The sequence below is a fragment of the Cinclus cinclus genome, chromosome 4 (genome assembly GCF_963662255.1).
Source record: "Cinclus cinclus chromosome 4, bCinCin1.1, whole genome shotgun sequence".
In the NCBI taxonomy this organism is placed as follows: Eukaryota; Metazoa; Chordata; class Aves; order Passeriformes; family Cinclidae; genus Cinclus; species Cinclus cinclus.
In genome coordinates, this window is record NC_085049.1 from 49,821,115 (window position 1) to 49,841,999 (window position 20,885).

The 20,885-nt window shown below is 37.1% G+C and overlaps 1 protein-coding gene across 1 annotated transcript in view; it reads left to right on the forward strand.

Annotated features, from left to right (window-relative positions):
* The window catches only part of ACSS3 (acyl-CoA synthetase short chain family member 3), a 65,380-nt gene that overhangs the window by 21,038 nt on the left and 23,457 nt on the right, over positions 1–20,885 (forward strand). The window contains exons 8-9 of the mRNA XM_062491230.1: positions 4,479–4,630; positions 9,407–9,510. Of these exons, the coding sequence (XP_062347214.1) occupies positions 4,479–4,630; positions 9,407–9,510 (256 nt within the window). The remainder of the gene's footprint in view (positions 1–4,478; positions 4,631–9,406; positions 9,511–20,885) is intronic.

Below are 20,885 nucleotides of genomic sequence, written 5' to 3' on the forward strand. Positions count from 1 at the left end.
TCCTGTGATTTTTAGAAAAAAGGCAGCATTGTAGTTCCAGTGTTTGGTACTTTGAACTGGAGCTAGGGTAAGGAATAGGATACCCACACTTGTCAAGAACCAGGCATTAAGGACTTTGAATGGTCTACTCAGAGAAGGAGCTACTGTCCCACACAGAGCTGTAGCAAATCATCTATGTGCCTGGGGTCTCTCACAAGGCTCTCTGGAGTCCTGTAGTTGCAGCAGATTTGCAGGATATGTAAGAGAAACAGGTTTGAATTTACTCTTCTTTGGCACAGTTCTTGAGACATGCAGCTTTTCCTGCTGTTTTTGTAAGCCAGTATCATCAGCTTACAAAGCAAACACTGTCTCTGAAGTCTGGCAGGGATCACTTTGCCATCATCTATATTGATTGTGAAGCAAATTCAGTAGGCCATGTTGTCTCAAGTCTCTAGTGGAGCTTTGGCAGCAGGGTCACCATCAGAACGATGAATGCCTGTGAGCATGTTCTTTTGAATCCTGATACACAAGGATTTTGTGTGTGCTTTGTTATCAGCAGGTTTTAGTGGCAATGAGTTCCATGTAGTGTGCATATTCTATACAGAGAGAATTTCCTCATAATTTTGGATTTTGTGGTAATTGGAGAACCCATTGTTGTTAGGGATCAGACAGAAAGGGCATTAATGCACTTTTGCTCCTGCATTGTTGGACATTTTATTATAGCTCTTCTTCTGTGTCTCTTTCCTCAAGTAATGTATTCTGGTGGCTTTTCATTTTCTCCATACAAGGTTTTTCCTATCCCATTGATAATTCTTGGTGTCTCTGAATCCTTTTTGATAATCATGTATGAAGTCATAAATCATCAGCACATTTTACCTCAGGATGTCTGCTCAGCTCTTCAACATCTCATAAATCACATGCTAAATCTAACTGCTTCCAGAAAGGTGTTCCTGTCTGTTGGTCTCAGAGTCTCTTGGTAGGACTTTTCTGTGGGAATCTTCCTTGCTGATACAACAAGTGTCTGTTCTTACTTTACTCTTTTAAGTTAGAAAGAGAGTGATCTGTCTCACCTAACTGCCCTGTTGCCATTTACTGTGCTCTCACTTCCTGTCAACCATAGATACTATTGCCAGGAGCTTTTAAAAATAATTTTCATCTCCAGTATTAAAGTGAATGCTGAATAACAACAGGTCTCTAACTGATCCCTGCTGAAATCCAGTGGAAGTATCTCATTTGCTCAGTCCCCAACTGACTCAGCAGTCTGGCAATATATTCTGAATTCAATTAACCCTGTGGTTTACTGTTCATATTGATAACTTTTAAAAATAAAAATTGCATGTGGTAGTAAGCCTTTGTGGAATATGGTAGTGCTTCTTAAATTTTTTGTATAATAAATTACTCCTCTCTCTGGCAGTTTTATTTGTAGGTTTTGGGCTCTGAAATTAATTTGCACTATCTCAAATATGTTTTGCTTACGTGTTACAATCTGATTATTAAGGAGATTAATTAAGGTGCAAACAAGACCATATGCCAAAATCAGTAGTATGGATTTTATTTATCAGTACATGTGTGGTAGAGAGAGAGAAAGAAATAAAAAGAAGACAAGGGGGGGAAAAAGGGAGACAGATTAAGGGGAAAGTCAGTCACCACCCCTGTGGTTCCAATGGCGTCCTGTTGGTCCTCTTCTTCTGGTCTTCTTTGTGGTGGGTGTCCCATGAAACAGTATTCAATGGGTATTAATATGCATTCAGGTGTACATGGGAATGCCCAAGCAGCTCCCCTGTGAGAGAGGTTTACACTGTCTTACACAGCAGAATCTGAATCTGTTGCAAAACTTGGAATCACTTGCAGTCCTCTGGCAGAAGGCCTGAGGAATGAATCTGGGGATATTTGGGGGTTTTTGATGGTTTATGACCCCTTTTAAGACGAGAGAGCCTTCTTTCATGTGATTGTCCCATGGTGGTGGATGTTCACTCTCTCTGTCTTGGGTGGACCAGAGGTTTTGCCGTGACACTCCCAAAAACCCCACCTCCTCCCTCTTGGATGCATTCTTCTCTCCGGCTCTGTTTACTTCTCCTCAGACCTGAGGTAACTGGATAGGAGTGCCACCGTTATCTTATCTCAGATTCCCTGTCTGAATTCCCATCAGGAGGTGTCTTCGAAGGGATGGACTTTGGTGGTCACAGATGAGCTTCTTTGCACGCTTTGCTACAGTGGGCAAAGTCCTTCAGTGATCTTAAAAATATTTGAGCCATTAACCATTTTGGTGTCACACATTATATCCATTTTTGTTTATGCATTTGCTAAACTCTGAACAGCTTCCAAGACACTTGGGAAGTTTTTCAGCAGAACCAGTAAGAATATTTTACACCTGTGCCATGTTTTTTTCCCCTAAATGATTATCTTATTCTGTAGGTTGTATTTCCTGTCAACCGTCAGGTGAATTTTCTCTGCTTTCTAGTATTTTATTTGGTTTTCTCCTGTATCTGGGACTCGTAACTCCAAACCTAAACTGTTTTAAGCTTACCTGTGGCATAAATACCCACCTGTCAGAGTCCTGCTTGTTTACCCAAGCACTCCTGAAGGTTTAACAGTTTGTGGACGATACTGTCAGGCCCAGGCTTGCTGGAAGTTTGAGGCACAGGCATGTCTGTGACATAACTGAGGCAGAGATCAGGTGTGAAGTGGGATTTGGGAGGGAGTGGGTGTGCTCAGGGTCAGACATAGCCCTTTGAAGGGGTCTGAATATTTATATTTGCTTAAAAGTAACAGTCTACTTTATTACTGTCAGACTGACTAATTTCAACTTGCTTCACAACTAGGTGTTTTGGTGTCCAAGATGATTGCTACTAGTTCAAGTACATAAATACTTAATGAGAAGCTTGTGGCAATTTGGCCTTTTTCAGAGTCTGAGGCCACTTGTTTTAGCATTAGTGATGTGGGCTTGAGCTCTTAACCATGTGCCTACAGATGTGCAGGTACACTGAACATTACAGGGAGAGAGCGTCAACTTGAACAGTGAGGTTCATGAACAAATGCTGATGAACACACGAAAGTTGTGATGAAGTCTGCTAGGGTGATGCTTCAAGACAGTCTGATAAAAGATTTTTATTTGGGTACTGTGAGTTATGTGACAGGGAGAAGGATGTAACTGATGTAACTCGGTTTTTCAGCAAACATAATTTTGCATTTCTTTTTGGTAATTAAGGATAGGCTAATTGCAAAAAGAAGGGTTTTGATGTTGGTTACACTGCTCTCTGCTACTTGGGCTGGGAACTGTTCTTTTTAATTTATTTTCTCTCCATTTGTTTCTCACTGCCTGCTTAATCCATTTTTAAAAATGGCTTTCCAGTTGTGCATTCTATTTTGTCTTTTTAAGAAAAAACTTTTATAGTGCTCCTCTTTTTAAAACACCTCTCACCAGGAGCAGTGTCTCACCATAGGGCTGCAAAACCACTCGTACATATCCAGCCTTGCCTGTCCTGTGTTCTCTAAATCTGATTAATGGTTCACCAGTACTCTTGCCAGTGTTCAGGCCCAGATGGATGCAGCAGGAAAAGTGTGTCTCTCAACTTGCATACTCGGTCAAAGTGAATCTTCTAAGTGTGGCCTTTCTAGTGAAAAGGTTATGGTGACACTGGTGGAGCTGAAACTCATTCTATACTAACATCACCTTTTAATTTCAGAATATGTATGGAGCAGTTCATGTGCTGTGGTAGTTATGCATACAGTAAGGTTGTGATGATATGATTCTGTGCTGACTGCTTTTCGTATTTTTAACATCACAGGAAAGTATTCTTGATTTTTTTTTTATTAGGATTACTTGGCATTGAACAATTTGTCATGTATGATTACTTCTGTTTATAGTTCTCTTGACTATGCCCCTTAGCTCAAGAAAAACCCAACCCCAAACCAGACCACAATCTGGTAGCACACTAAAAAAGAATAGGGGCCCTTCAGGATCTCTCCAGGCTTCACTGGAGGTAGCATGAAGGGTCAAAAAAGCCAGTTGTATGCAGCTAAGTGGGAATTTTTCCAGATTTGAAAAAGTTTCTAGGTAGGAAAAAGCTGTCTGTGCATGGGGATATAGCTGTAGTGCCACTGTGTCCAAAGACTCCGTGTTCAGAGGGGGTGTGGGTGTTTTCTGAACTGCATCTCAGGGTAGATACAGACATGGCTCTCTCTGCTGCCAGTGCAATAATGCAGCAATAGCATATCTTTGTGTGTGTCTTTTCATTTTCATTTCCATTTATCCTAATTTTCTAAGTAGTAACTAGTATGTGCTGTGTTCATGTAAGGGGTGGTTCCCAAAGCTCATGAATTTATTTCTACAAGTGAATACACTCACAGTATTATTATTTTTAACAAAGCCTCCTTTGAAGTCTTACTTGAAATTACTTCTGTTGCTGTGCCACTACTGTTACGTGCTCAAGCCTTGAACTGTCAAGGAATTAAGAGGTATTTTTATCCTGTGACATTTTAAATTATTCTCTCCATAGGGGAAGCCTGTGGGAACGCCAGATGCTGGTGCCTATTTCCGTGTGCTAGCAGAGCATGAAGTAGCTGCCTTCTTTACTTCACCAACTGCAATTAGAGCAATCCGTCAGCAGGACCCTGAGGCAGCCCTGGGAAAGCAGTATTCACTGAAAAGGTGAAGTGAGGATACACTAGAAGCAGTTTTTTTCCAGAAGCAGACTGCATGAACTGAATAAGAGAGTATCTGGGGTTTTCCCCATCTCTGTAGAGTGTCATTTTAATCTATTCTTGGAAATCGAGGTGTACATATATTTGCTTGTAAATGTCTACTGATAGTTTTGAGGAGGTGAAAGCTGTTAAAAGGTCTGTGACTCTAATGTTAAGAACTTTTACTGAGTGATTCTTCTCCTGTCTTTTACTTTACTCCTGTGTGCTTATACTTGGTAATACAGTCTTGGATTATGTCAACCTGTACTGTTTTTCCACATAACCTCTCATTTTGTTAAGTGCACAATAACTTTACTGTTTGTTTATTCAGAAGCTAGTCAGTGTTTTGGTTGCTCCCCCAAAACTGTTATTGTTTCTGATTATGTGTGTATCCAAAGAGCTGTTTGCTGTCTTGTACTGCTTTTAAGGAGTTTATCACTACACTGTCAACATGCTTCAAAGTCTTGACTGAGTTCCTCCTCGTAAATTCCCTGTGAAGTGAGAGAGTGGTATTATCTGTATTTTGTAGATGGGAAGCTGAGATGCAGAGATGAAGGATAAAGTCTTCTGTTAGTTTTTGAATATCTAGTCTGAGACACTGAAATACCACTGTTCTAAAGATTGTAGTATTGTATGAGCATTGTATTTATGAAATGTTTCTCACAGTAACTTCAATCTGTGAGTGTTTAATACTTCTACGGACCAAGTTTCTGTATCTTACGGTAAACATTCTAAAAATGAAACATATGTCTGTTTGAACTACATCTAACCTTGAAGCTGAATGATTTGCTCAGCATCACACAGGGACTGTATCAGACTGTATAGGCAGTATTCACTCACAAGTACATCTCTTATCACCCTTGTTCAAAGAGTAGGGGAAGATGCAAAGCCATGTAGCTTCATTAGACCTCCACATTCTTAATTGCTCAAGTTTATTATTAGTAAGGTGGATTTATTCCTGAGGTATTCATTACAGGCTTTTCATTACTTTCTTCCATCTGTTTTGACTGCTGTCATCAATCCTTAATCCTCCTGGAAATAAGAAACAACCTCATCTGAGACACTAGTACACTATTGTCCTATGATGTTTATTGACAAGAAAGTGATTCAGATACTAGAAAATTTAATTGCTGTTCCTTGACACTTCTTAGGCAATTACTTTGTCTTTGGGGTATTCATCTGATGGAGAATCTGCTAACCTGCTTTGTAAGTTGTCACATTCTTTGGCCAAATGAAAATTCTAGATAAGAGTCTCCTTGCAGTATCAGTTGCCACAGATGTATAGAGGTATTTAATCATTCCTGTTGAGTCATATCAAATGAGCTTCTCCACTTGTCTGCAGCTTTAGTTGTCTCATAATTCACTCAGCCTTGAACCATGTCATTCACTGCTGTCTCGTTACTAAATCCTCTAATGCAGCATTTAATATCTAGTAGGTACAGTTGTTAAGAAAGTCTATCAGGTGATTAAAATTTCCATTCTAGGAAAATACTTGGGTTTGGGTGTTACGTGGATAGACTTTTCTATTCAAGGTCAAGTGGATTCTGTCTGATTCAGTTTGAAAGCAGTCTTAGTCTTGATCTATGATGCTTTCTTCTTTGTTACATGGTGAAGAGTCTTTGAAATGTCTTTCTGCTACATGCACTAAAGTGGATCATTACTTTAGAGACTGCATCCACGAATGCAGTCCTGGAAGAGGTTTCCACCATTTTATTTCTGACAAGTTCTGCTAAATAAATGGTAAAGATCAATGTCACTTTAAAAAATCATGTTAAAAAAGACAGTTAAAGAGAAGAGGTGGTAGGCAATGGCAGCTTCCATAAATAAGGGAGTATTTGATTTACATGAGTAAATTTAATTATAAACAAACTTGTTTTCTTTTGAAATTTTGTAAGTTAAATTTCTGTTATGAACTGATGTTTGTGATATCACTAGCCTCTGTGAAAATTATATATGATGTTTCCAAAGGGTCTAATGTGCATGCTTTAAATTCCTTGTGTCTACTGGAGCCAAATCTTTGCTCCAGTAGAGATCTGAAAAATCTCTTTGAAATTTTTTTGCTTTGGATGCAAAATCTCATCTATGTCTTACACACAGCTTATGCTTAACAGTAAAACAGATGTTTAGTTTTTAATACTGTAGGTCAAAAGCAGTGTTAAACAGCATATTTATAGAGATCTGAAGACATAGCTTTTGATAACATCCAGTGCTGCTGTGCATTGCTGCCTGTTGTGTTTGATAAACAAGTTACATCCAAATTCCGTGAGCTTTATCTACCTAAGCATGTTCCGTTCAGTTCTTTGAATCCATTTTCTTCCTAAGTAGGTAGCTTCATAATACCAAGCCATTAAAATCTTCCCATATTTGGGATCCCACTTCATCCTATACTTGACATAATTGTTGTGAGCTGGATTGTTCTAATTTCCAAACAATTGACAAGTGATGGTTTTGCATGAAATGGGGCAACAACTCAGCAGTTTAGATTAACATACAAGTAATAATTTGCCATTTGTGCTCCATAGTCTCCTTTGCTTGCGTAACTTTTGGTCAGTTAAGAATATTCTGCAATTTTATATCAAGAGTATTTAGATTCTAGGTGTTCATCTGGTACTGGATAATAATGGACTTTAGAAAGAAATATGAGACTGCATAAAAACTGTGTAGAAATAATGAATATAAAGTAGATAAGAAACTTCTATTATCTGTCTCATAATGCAGGAACAAGAGGATATGAAATTAAAGTAGCAAATTCAAAACTGTTAGAAGGAAATTCTTTTCTTATAGACTTGACATTTCACACATGCTGCTAAGAGGGTATGTGATTAAGACCCAGAATTTATGACAGTCTGTCCTAGTTTGAAAACCAACCTCCAACACAGTCAAAGTACATAATGCAGTTCTGCCCACTGCCCCCTACTCTGTGCTGCTATTGATCACATGGTGACCAGCACTTCTGGTGGAGTCCTGAACTGTGCTCATGAAGAGCCTTTTGGGACCTGAGTAGCAGTTGTGTTCTGTGTCTCTCTTGACTCTGTCACCAAAACCTCCAATGCTTGGATTCTCGTATTCAAGGTGAAATCTGTTCAGGGAGGGAACTGAATAAACATGTCAATGGAGAAAATTCAGAACGTGTGAAAATATTTTTTTAAATTGTACATTTTAAATAAATAAATACATATACGTGTGTGTGTATATACATATATATATATGCATATATATATATGTATGTGTGTATGTGTCTCCAGGGGCATTAAAACTATAAAGAATTCTTTTATTTCCAGTTAATATTAAGAGGTGCAAATGATCCTTCATTGCTGTATTTTTAGGAAAAAAGCTTCTTTAATATCATGCCAATAGAGTTTTTCTTTGCCAGAACCCCATCCCCCAAACTGATGTGTGCATTCCAGAATTTAAAAAAAAATAAAATTCTTCCAAAATCTTTTAATTTGAAAAAGTGAAGCTCAGATTATTACCCATATGAACATTTAAGCTTTTGGGAAATAGTTTGGTGATATGGTTTCTTCTGTGCTTGGAGTGACACCAAAGTGTATGTGCTCTGCTGAACAATATTTATTGCTTCAGGACCATTAGGAGCATTGATCTGTCCCCTATATGTGAGGTGATACTTGAAGTCCATTCTGCTGGACTCCTGTACAGGGTCTAAAAGCTTGATAGTGCTGAATTTCATGTTAGGAATGTAGGTTTTCAGAACAGCTGAGGACATTTATTTAACAGAGAGGCTTTAAGCCCTTTCTTCTTAATTAGCTGCATTGCAGGGATAGGTGATTGCAGTAACAGGTGGACTGATATACTTTGTAGGTTTAAGTGGGCTTTTAAAAAAAACAATCAGTGGGACATTTCATAGCCATGGTTTTGCTATACTGTTTTGAGAGGAGAAAATAATTCTATAGTTCTTATGCTTAGGCTTGTGGCACTTTGATACTCTTTCTGGTGTTTTTGTGCTGTAAGTTTGCTTAAGAGCTAATTTTTCTTCTTACAACATAAAGTTTAGCTTGAGCCTGCAGGTTATGAAATCTGAAAAATTAAAGCTGGCAATTCAAAATAGAAGAATTTTGCTTTTGGCTCAGGGGATAACGAGATAACTTTTCCCTAAGTCTTGTATGTTCTTGGTGTTTGTCTAATTTGCTTTCTGGATTTCATTTCCATGGAAAGATTAAACTCGTAGTCTTTCTAAATGAGATCCATCTGAACAGAAAGTTGTGTCATGCCTATGTTATCTAAGAAGTCTCTCCTTTTGTGGCCATACGTGTACTGGTTTTACAAAATCCATGCAGTTTGTGTCCACTTTTGAAGGGCAGGAGTGAAATCCTGTGCTCAGCAGTTGTCTTCATTCAAAATGCACTGAGGAAAAAAGTGAAACAAAATGTCAGTGACAGCATTTGTCTGTGGGAGATTGTACTGCAATGCTAACGAAGATACCTACCTAGTTATTGTGTACAGAGCATTTAATTATTCTTTACTTGAGCTTACAGCTGCTAGTCTCTGTTCTTCCAATGTCTTTGCATTCAGCAATTAAAGTTTCTTTTAAATGATTAAGTATTAAGTAGCTTAAATTAATAACTGCAAATATTCAAGTTGTTAGTAGGAAAGAGAATACAAAAGGTGAAAGTCCTCCTTTGTCTTTTCCTTTGATCTGGGATAGTGGCCAGAGACATTTACTGTATTCATGTCTTGTTTCCTTTCCACATCCAGATCAAGATACAGACTTTATTTTTATTTAAAGGTTCAGAACGATGTTTGTAGCTGGTGAGCACTGTGATGTGGATACGCTAGAATGGTCAAAAAGAGTCTTCAAGGTGCCTGTCTTGGACCACTGGTGGCAAACTGGTGAGTGGTGTAAAATAGCCTTTTTAAAATACAATGAAGATAATATTTTCAGACTTGTTTCCTGAGCCTGAAGATAATTTTTTTTCTCTTTCCATGAACATTTAAATAAACGTAAAAAAAAAAATAAAAAATTCAAGCAGGAAGAATTTTTTTGGAAGTGGTCTGAAAAGTGGCTTCAGGGTAGTTTTAGAACAACAAGACACTTGTAAAAGCTATATAAAAAAAGGAAGGTGTTTTCTGGTATCCATGTTAAAAAAAAGAAGTTTATATCAGTATTTTTCCAGGTTAGTCTTTATGTTGTTTGCATGTGCAGCTGTTGTGTGACAGAATGTTTGGTATATAAGGTTTAAACCTGTTTTTTGCCTATATAATTTGTGTAATTAAAAACAATCTGCTGCATAGAGTAGACTCCTTGGTCTTGAATACTGTTTTGTATGGATGTCATCCAACTTCTAGTGATTATTTTAGAGTGTTTCCCATTTGTTTCACTGCAATGAAGGAATAAGACTACCAATCTTTGAGTAACTGCAAAAAACCCTAGTTGAATCCTGGATTAAGACTTGATCAAATGTATCTCCTTATAACTGTGGATTCATATATCTTTAAATTTCAAAGTTAGAAGGTTAATTTTGGATTTTGCTTCTTATATACATTATTGCTGATTAAACAATGGAAATGTATTGCAAAAGCTCCCTCCTTCCTTCCCTTCTTTTCTCCCTTCCAAGAAATACCTCTTGTGTTTTCTGCGGATCATTGATTTGAGATGTGTGGTCTCTTTATAAAGAAAAACCTGAGGTTCTCCTGTGATAGATCAAATAGAAACTATAGAAGATTAGAGTGAAAGTGAGAAACTGTTTAGTTTATCTCTATATTATGCAATTAAATCTGTTAAGGAGGCTTAAAATGCTTTTTTTTAAAAAATAAAAAAAAAACCAAACCACAATCTTATATAAATAGTGAAAAATTCCTGGGGGGGGGGAAAGTGGTGTAATTTTTTATTTAATCTGGATTTAATTGCTGATTAACTGAGTAATACAAGCCAAAAGACCTCTATTTTATTCAATTCTCTATGATCCTAATGTCTGTAGGCAGGCCTGAATGATGCAGAATGAAACTATCTGAAAAAGGCTAAAAGATAAAATAATGTCTTTGATGAATTGCTGAACTGTCAATAATGAATGTTACTGTATGTAATTTTGCACGTGTTTTGTCTCTCTGTGCAGCTAGATAGATGTATATTAAATATAAAATTGCCATAGCTTTTGCATATGTTTAGTGTAGAAGTTTCATGTTAAGTTTCAGTGTTCTTTCAGATGTATCTCAAGTATATAAATATCCATGAGAGATCTTAAGCATATGGATATAATGGAACTTGCACTATGTAGAGGTAAGACTGTGTTTTGGACACTTCAGAAAAGACCAAGACTCAAGAGTACTATGTGTCTCTTGATTTGTATATTCATGGCATGCTTGTACTGTGACTTATTGAACTAAGGCCATTTCAAATACATTGTTTGAGAGCATTTAATAATTTGATTAGAGTGAAGACCCAAGTGATTTGTGTGGAAATGTGAGCAGCTGAATGAAAGTGAGGCCTTCAGTCTGAAGGAAAAAATTTACTAAGTCAGTTCCTATCAAAGAACTGGATTTCAAGGTATAAGGAAGTAAGAATCACAGAGTCATTAGGTTGATGAGGACCTCCTGAGCCCATTTAGTTCAGTCTCCCTTCTCAGGGTGGGTCAGAGAGAGTGTTGCCCAGGATCCTGTCCAGTTTTGAGTATCTCCATGGGTAGGGATTCTCTGGGCAGCCTATGCCAGTGTTTGACTATCCTCACAGTAAACATATATTTTTTGGGCTCAGATAGAATATCCTGGTTTTAATTTGTGCCTGTTGTCTCTTGTTCTGTCAGTGAACACTGCTGAGAAGTCTGGCTAACACTTTTTCAATGTATATAAAATACTGGATGCCTCCCAAGAAAGCCAAGTACAGGGGGGCCTTCTGTGAGAAGCTGCCAGAAACTTCCTTCATGTTGGGCAGGGCCAATCCCTGACAGCTCCGAAAATGGAACTGCTGCTCATCAAGACTGGGCCAATTAGAAATGGTGGCAACATGGAAATATATGATAACATATTAAAAAATGAAAATAAATAAGTAAATGAAGTTACTGTGTAGTTGTAATTGTGGCCAAGAAGAGTGGTGTGAGAGCAGGTGAGAGGAACAGCTCTGCAGACACCAAGGTCAGTGCAGAAGAAGGGGTGGGAGGTGCTCCAGGTGCCGGAGCTGAGATTCCCCTGCAGACCAAGGAGAATTCCACTGCAGCCCATGGAGTTCCATGGGGAAGCAGAAATCCACCTGCAGCCCATAAAGGAGACACGTGCCAGAGCAAGTGGATGCTTGAGAGGATGTTTTGACCCTGTGGGAGGCCCATGCTGGATCAAGTTCCTGGCAGGGACCTGTAGTTCCATAGAGAGGAGCCAAATGCTGGAGCAGGTTTCCTAGTAGGACTTGCTACTTGCTGCTCCTTGTCTTTCTTGAACTGTGGAGAATTGAGCACAAGACTCCAGATTTGGCCTCACTAGGGCTAAGCAGAGGGGGATGATCACCTTGCTCAACCTTCTGGTCACATTCTTCCCTATGCACCCCAGGGTGCCACTGGCACTCCTGGCCATAAGGATGTTGTGGGCTCGTGGTCACTTTGTCATCCACCAGGACTCCCAGGTCCAGGAGCATAGCTGCCATTGCTGCAGGTGAAAGCAATCTTTCCTTCTGCTCTTCACTTGCGTCTTCTTTAGCAGAATACAAAATGTATCCCATTAACTGTGAAAAAACAAGCAGTTCTGTCACATTCATCCTTGTCTGTCACTTGTCAAAATGTTGAAACTGGATCTCTGTGCTGGAAAAGCCATTTCAAGCAAACAGTATTGGATTTCAATACGTGAGGTTAAAGGTGTATGTACTGAATGTGAAATGTTTTACAGAGTAGATTAAAGGGCTGTTTACTTCATTGGAAATATGCAAGGTTAGTGACTGATGACAGAATAAGGAGCCACAGGTTCAGAATAAACAATTTTCTGAACTATCTCCAAAATAAAAAAATGGCATACTAAAAACACAATAAAAAACCCTAATCACTTCTGTCAGGAAGAATTGGAGACTATTAGCTGTGTTATGCAGAACTTGTAAATTTTTATAATGCATCTTTTTTATAACAAAATGAATTACATTTTTTTTCTATTTAGTTGCAGCTGAAGTTATAAATTGCTGTTTCGTTATGCATCAAATTGAAAGTTTCTGACTTACTTCTACATATGAAAATGCTTTTGACTTTTGCTAGTCTGACAAATTAGTACTTATTCCCTAAACTGATACTTATCTGCATTCTTCCAAAACAAGAGCATTGCAAAACTCTGAGAAATTCTGGCATCTTAATTTTGCCTGAAGACTATAGATCTTACTCAGATAGTTATGTTGGCTCTTTCCGCTGAGGCTAGAGCAGAAGATATAGGAGGAGGAGAAGTATCTGGGTAAATAGTGTTTCTTGCATAATGGGGTGATTCCTTTGTTAATGACTGAGAAAGGTAAGGAAAACATGAGTTTTGTAGAGATGAGAAGTGACTGACTCATCATTTGGAAATGGAAATGAGTATGAATTAAGGGAAACAAAAGGCTGACAGAAGTAGTATTATAAAATAGGAGTGTTAACAACTTCCTTCTTCAGGTTTAGTAAGATGTCTTCAAAGCTCTTGGCCTCTTTGCCATATGTATAACTAGAAATAAATTACTATGGACAAAGAAACGTGGATTTCTTTAATTTGTTCTTCAAAGATTTATGGAATGTGTTTGAAACCACTGTGAATTGAAACAGTACTTTGAAACAGAAAAAAGCTTCTATTAAGGGGCTTCAAAGCAGATACACCTGGAAAAGCTGATTGCTTAAAACTGCTTTGTGTTTGTACATCTTCATCAATGACACTCATTTTAAATGTTAATGTTTGTGTTACAAGTATTGCAAGCACATCTTACAAACTCTGAAGTGTAAGTCACAGAATCAGTGACTGGCAAGAAGGATTTCAGGCAGTAAGAACTGGGAAAAACTTGCTGTTTTCTTTGGAGATATAGCAGTGGATGAAAGAATGTTTTTTTCTGATCCTCTGATCCTATGCTCAGCTGTACCTGGAGAGGGGAGAGTTTTGTTTGGGTTTGTGCAGGTGTTAAGTTTTTGCTTATTTATACAAATTGACACTTAGCACTTCAATAACAATTTTCATCTTCAAAGTTATTGTGCAAACTCAAGCAGTTAATACGTTTGAGACCCCTGTGAAATAAGTAGAGTTATTCCAGTCTTGCAGACATTAAATAGAGAGAGACAGGTATCCTGCTGAAAGCTATCCAATAAGACTTAAATTCAGTGTCAGAAAACAAATTTATTTTTTTCCTTTTTTTTTTTTTTCCCTGAGAGAGAATTTTTGGTCTTACATATGTTTAGTGATTTTATTTTTTTTCTGAATGAGAACTGGAGTGCATATTTTGGACCTTGTTTTCTCTCTCTCTGTGTAGTTGTGTTTTAAGGCAATGATACAGTTGCTTGGTTTTAGTATTCCAGGTAATTAAGTTACAAGGAGCCTTGCCAAATTTATTTGAAGTAGCCTAAACAGTGTTTGGGCTGTATCTGCTGTATGACTACACCCATTCTGAAGGAAGGGCCTCAATAGACAAAGAAATGTGAATTTGGCTTGCCTTGATTTTTGAGCTAGCTTTGAGTTCTAGGGAAAAAAAAAGAGGAAACAGCCAGGGGGTTGTGATGAGCTGTGGAAGCAGAAGGCTCTGAAAGTTTGTGTTAAACATCTTCACGTCTTCAGCTGCTTTCATGTTAGCTAAAAAATGAAACTCAACTACATCACTTTTGACATTTTGAGAAAATGGTAAGTCAGATTTCCATTTCTTCATAATAAGTATAGGATATAAAGAGTTTTTTTTCTCTTGATTTTTTTAAACAAAAATGTTTTGAGATTCTGTCTTTGAGGATGTATAGGAAAATTCTGATGAAACAGAACCGAAGCCAAAAATTCAGTGATAAAATATGACTTGCATAAAATCTCAGTCAAGAGATGTGTTTCCATAGAACTTTTTTAGTTGTGTACTATGGAAATGAAAGTTAAAGAGTGTCCAAGTGTAGTAAGTTCAGATAGGACTTATCTACTCAATAGCAGGCAAAAATATGAAACAGTTGCATACATTTTCTGTTTTCATGGGAATAGGCTGCCTTATCTAGTAAGGAGTAGGTGTCTGCAAGAGCCATTAGAGCAAAAATCAAATGGTGCTTGATATATTATGGTTGCTGACAAAGAATGTAATAGTATGTGCAGATTGTATTGGATAGTCTGAAACAGTGTGATAAAATTTTCTGGTAGGAATTCTCCAAGTTCTGTAATATAATTAATAATCTACTCTATCACTTTTAAAATTATTATTTTGATTTATCTGTGTCTTACCTCTAAAACATGCAAATACTGTGTTGGTAATATTTTTAGCACATACTGTTGTTAGGTAATTAAATGTAGTGGTTTAATGATGGTTATACAGATCTTTTATGAGGACTGTATAAACAACCCAAATGTATCATTGAATTCAGTGTAAAAATATGAATCATGGATAGGTGTACTCAGGTGAATATATTTCAGTCGACTACCTCTGAGACAGTCATGTATGGGAAGAGTTTATTAATGTGATCTCCAAGCAGCATGACGCGATCCCCAGACTTCAGTTTCCATTGTGTTGCCTTGGCAACATTGTGCAGAATCTCCTTCATGTGAGTGTCTGGAAAGATGGATTTTGCAACTGAATTGTTAGCTAATCTTTTCAGGTTTGCACTGAAGAACTGTTCTTACGATGAATTACATTTTCAGGCTAGACCTCCATCTCCCTTTTGTCAGTTGGATTCCACATTTTGTTCTTCAGTCACCTTCTACTTCGCTCCGTTCAAAACTGAAGATCAGTCCAGTGACTTCATTCAATGCAATGAAATTCTCAGACCAAAAGGCAGTGGGAGAGGTTAACTAAAGAAAGGATAACTTTTTAATTTGCAAAAAATTTCTTGACAGTTTTCTGCTTTGATTTATTTATTTATTTATTTATTTATTTTTTGGAGTGACAGAAATTCAGTTCTGTAGTTACAGGGACCAGGAATGTGGAGTGGAAATGAGAGAGCTGAAACAAATTTCTTCCAAAGTCCAGGTGACTGGTTTAGCTTATCAGGTGTTTCAGATAGACTTCATGCTTTTTTAAAGATGTGTGCATCCTGTCAAGACTTGGATCATATTTATTTAGTGAAAGCTGATAACCTGCAAGCAGTTCTACAGAAGTGGGAATTACTTGCCAGAAAGTTCTGCTGCTCCACAGCCCTGATTTACTGAGTCACCTGAGCATTTTTTACTGGATAACTGATTTTATAACAGGCATTCATGATATTTTTCATGTCTCCCCCTGGAGACTTGCATTCTGTCCTTTAAGGGTGTGAAGAGGATAGATTGTTTCAGCTATTGTTTGCTGTTTAGTAATCGCTTGTGGACTGTATATCATTAGTAACAGTAACTCATCATTCCTTCAATGTCATCTAAGGACACCCAAATAGGTTTTTGGTTGCCCTTATTGAAGGAGAGAGAGGAAAAGGTTTTTGTAGTGGCCGTGGTCATTGCCAAGGCAGAAACTGACCTTTCAGTTCCGCGTGGTTGTCTCATTCTTGGACATCAAAGAAGGTATGTCTGGATATATGCATTTTCTCTAGGATGTTTTTGGTTTGAATGAATCATTACAGCTTCTTAGGCTTAGTGTGGTATTCAGTGCTGTTCATTGTCTTTCACATTTCACAAAGTGTCTTTTCTCCAAAAACATTTTTCATTTGAAGGTTGTTTAATGAGATGTGTATTTCACATGGCTTTCAGTTGTCCAATGCATTTTGGGAAATGTACCTGGATACTGAGCCTGGAGTGCTGTGGCTTGGGAACAACAGTTTGTTGTAGTTTGAACACAGTTAAGTCAGTAAATATACTGTGTTGTAGTTAAAAACAATCAAAAAACCAAAACCAAACAAACCCATGCATGTCTGTACTTCCCATTTCTATGAAGGTTCTCTTTTCTTCGTGGCTATACTCTGTTTTTTCCCCTTTGTCAGCTCCTCCTCTGTGTGGATACAAATTCATTATTAGCTGTGCCACTACTAGTCTGGCTCATTTGTGCTGACATTTTCGAATGTAGAACTGATAAAAAGTGTGTATTAAGCTTTTCTGTTCCCATTTGAGTTCAGTTTCTCAGAGCTTATTAATCTTAATATTTTCTGATTGTCTTTCCACATGCATTCAGGGATATACATTAATATGGATGAAGTATAAATGTTTTTCCTCCCTAAAATGTCATTGATATGGTTTAGATGATTGAAAATAAAAGAATAAAAAGCAGTCTTAAGTTATGAAGTTGAGCCATGGGCAATATATAGTGTGCACTGAATATTTAGTTTGCATTTGGGCAAATGAAGAAGACAAGGGGACATGCTTAGGAATGAGTATGTTAGAACAGAATAGTGCAGTGTCATCCCTCTGAAGGGGATGAGCTGTGACAGCGCCTCCTGTTTGTTTGAGTGTGAAAATGTTACAGGTTATTGATCTTCTTGGCACGTGGCAACTGCTTTTTTATGTTGTTCAGAGTGAGGGTAGAAAGAGAGTGCATCCAAGATATTAGATCGTGATAAAGATACTTGAATTGCACAGTGTTAATTTTACCTGTCTTTTCCATCTTGTTGGTATTACTATGCATACAATGTATTAAGATTCCTCAAACCAATTAAACAGTAAACAGTTGGCACTGAGATGTGTAATTACTTTTTAAATTCTCCATTTATCTCTTAGTATTTCATCATATATCAGTTATGATGTCACAATAGGATGAAAATGATTTGAAATTTATTTTGTCTGAAAATATAATTCAATGTATTGCCTGACTTAATGCATCTTTAAACATGTCATCTGACATCTTCCAAATACAACCAAAAAGCTTTCTGTTCTCTAATCCTGGCTGTCATTTTGCTATAGGCAACTTATAAGGTGTACATTATAATAGTATATATAATATTTGGAGGCAAAGGAGCCTGGTGTACTTACAAAATGAATACATAAACTTCTGGTGCTTTATTACTGGCTTACTAGTTAGTGATAACCAATTATTTTCTGCTTTATCTGTTTTAATATTTGTCATGGCCCACAAACCCTTAACTAAACAAGTTGGACCTTTCTTGCAGTTATATTTTATGTATTTATTTTGGAGATTTCATTTAAATTTGCTTTGAAATCTTCAGAGATCCTGTATATAACATCTACCCCCACAGTTCGTAAGTACATTCTGTGGTTGGATAATTGTGAAAGCAAGCCTTGGATGAATTTTAATGGATTTGGGGGTTGATTGTGTTTAAAGTAAGTGAATTGAATACAGGAATAGAACTGTTATATTAGAAGTATTTGGCCTTCACAAATATAATATGTATTCATGGTAATAGATGCATTATAATTACAAGTGCTCTAAAGCATTTAGAAAATACTAAAAGAATTCCTGGTTTCTTTTCTGACCTTCAGTTCTAAGAATAAGCATGGAAATGCATTTTCAGAAAATACATTACTTTATAAAGAAAATGGATTTCTGTTTTGAGAAATGGACTTCAGGTTTTCAAATGCCCTTAGCTTATTTTGTCACCTTTTTTTCCTCATATGTCCATGAATCTTTATCACATTTTTAAAAAATGATTGCTTCATTTTATATTTATATCTCTTTTTTGAGTGAAGTTTCTACTTTACAGTTTCTGAGTAGAGAAATTAGGCAGTTAAGAGCTTTTTTAAGGTTGTGGGTACAGTTTGACCAAGTGACAAAGGTCAAATTTAATTTTACTTGAGTGTGAAGAATAGATAAAAAACACTGTTGTTTTTCCATGAAGTTTACAGTTAACTTTTAGAGGTTTTATGTTCTGTTTTATAGTGTTAGTGGGATGAAAAAAACATATTTTGAAGCCACCTCAAGATAACAAATTCTTCTGATCTTCTGCCAAATGTAACTTAAATTGTAAGCAGCCTGATGGAGGGCATGCTTTAGGTGTGAGAGTCTCTTTAAATAATGTTTGAGCAAGAAAGTCTTAACTGAAATTCTTTCCATTTGTTTGCTGTGTATTCTTTACCCTTGCTTTATTTAAGTTTGTAAGGACATGAAATACTCCTTGTAAGGCAAGTGTGAAAATCTTGATTACAAATCACCAAACTTGCATAGCTCACCTAAAAGTTGATACTTCTTGAGGTTTTTGCTAGGGTAGATCGCTGCTGCTCACTTGCCATATTTTGTTATTCTATATGCACCTGTTTATTGTTGTGTTGATACTGCATGTGCTTAATTCACAAAAGGAATAATTAAGAATGCAGTCAGATGGAGGAAAAATTATAATTACAGTCAGTGTTTAAGAATTTTTCTGCTGCATGTCATAGTCCTCAGAAGCAAGGAGTGAAATGAAATACCAAACAATGCATCAAGGAGTTTTTGAAGCTTCACTACTAGTCAGCAAAACCTTCTATCATTTAGGATGACAGACTGTCTTTAATCTAATCTAATCTGTGTATTACTTGTGAACTGGATTTAATTTCATAGTTCTTTCTGACCCTTGATAAAACTGAATCAAAGTATCCTTAAGAATTTGCAGTTCTTCAGATTCTTCAGTACTTGCTGTCTTCTTGTGTCTCCTTTCATTTATTTAATTTGTTTTAGTATCATGCTAAATACATTTCTAGAGGAGAATTTCAGTAAGTCTAAGCTCTTTCATTAAATTTTACCTCATTTTATGACAAGCTTAAATAAAATGAAGAGGAAATGAGTAAAATGGACAGGGAAGTTCATAGATATGTATGAATTTATGTAAGTTATAATTGTCATAGCTCTGAAAGTAATTTTTACTAGCCTTTACTCTTAGAATGTGGTAAAAATCATGGCATAGCAATATATACTAACAACATGTGTGCAGCAGTGCTGTGGATTTTTGTGGCAGCATCACACATCACATTGTATTGGGATTATCCAAACTGTCCTTGTCTGTGCCTTTTAGTGCTCTGAGATAATAGTGGCCAAGTTTCATCTGATGGATAGGTGTCTGTTGATGGATAATTAGCATCAGATTGTTTGTACTCAAATACCCAGTATCAGCTATGTGTGCTTGGTCTTTTAATATATTAATAATATAATATGTCATGCACCTTCCTGGTGTATATCTCTTCTAGGGAAGCAGTGAAGAAAGCAGCTTGGCATATTTAGGCAATGAATACTTCTGAGGCCTTGCTGGAGGTACTGTACAGAGTACAGTACGTGGCTGAACTGTACTATACAGAGGCTAAAGCAGTTATCTGAAATTTTCATCCAACATCAGTAAGCATAAGACTGAACTGGTGCTTGGGCTACCAATGTGCAGCACGACTGTCTAGACACAGTTTGTCAGGGTTAACAGTGCTTAATCCAAGCTGTGGGTGAGGCTACTTACTGCTACTGCAGTTACAGACTTAGAAGCTTGCTTGGCTTTTAGAGATAAAGGACTGACTGGGAAACTGACTTCCTCGCTCTGTGCAGTTGTATGCTGAAGGATGAAGGAAATGAGGTCTGTATGAATACTTGATGATCTGACCCCTGAATCTTCAAGGACACTGCCAGTGCATACTGTTTCTGTGTTAGATTCAGTTTTATTTTAAGGAAGCAGTATGGTATACTGTGATGCAGATTTTGAGTCCTGTGATTCATCTGGTACTGTGGTGTTCAGTTCCAGAATGCCCAGTAGTTGTTGTCATACTAGAAAGTATTTTTCTGTAACTTTATTGAATTCTTTATTCACCTTTTCTGGCATAATTAAAATGACCACTGTGTGGAGGGAGCATATGGAAGGAGTCTCTTCAGAGGTACATTCTTGTGATGTGACTGGATTTATAATGAGTTGGTGCCTAAGCTTTCCTGCTTCACAGACTCTCCTTTCCATTTTATCAGCGCAGTCTTCTGCTGTAGTATTTCATTTAATTCCCACAACAAAAGTAGGAAGAAGAATGGCTCAAAACAGCACAGCCGCAGTGAGAATTTTGTGTATTATATTTATTGCATTCATTAATATGTTAATGTATGGCAGTTGCTCCTTTTTCTTCTTTCCTTCTCCTGCCACATAACAACTTCCTACCTCTTTTATATGCTTTCAGTGTCTCTCCAATGCATCCTAAGAAATTCAAAGCTGGCAGCTTTACATTACCCACTTAACAACTGCCCAAACTCAAATATTAATGTCAAAATGCATTGTGTTTTTCCTAAGTATTTCCTACCA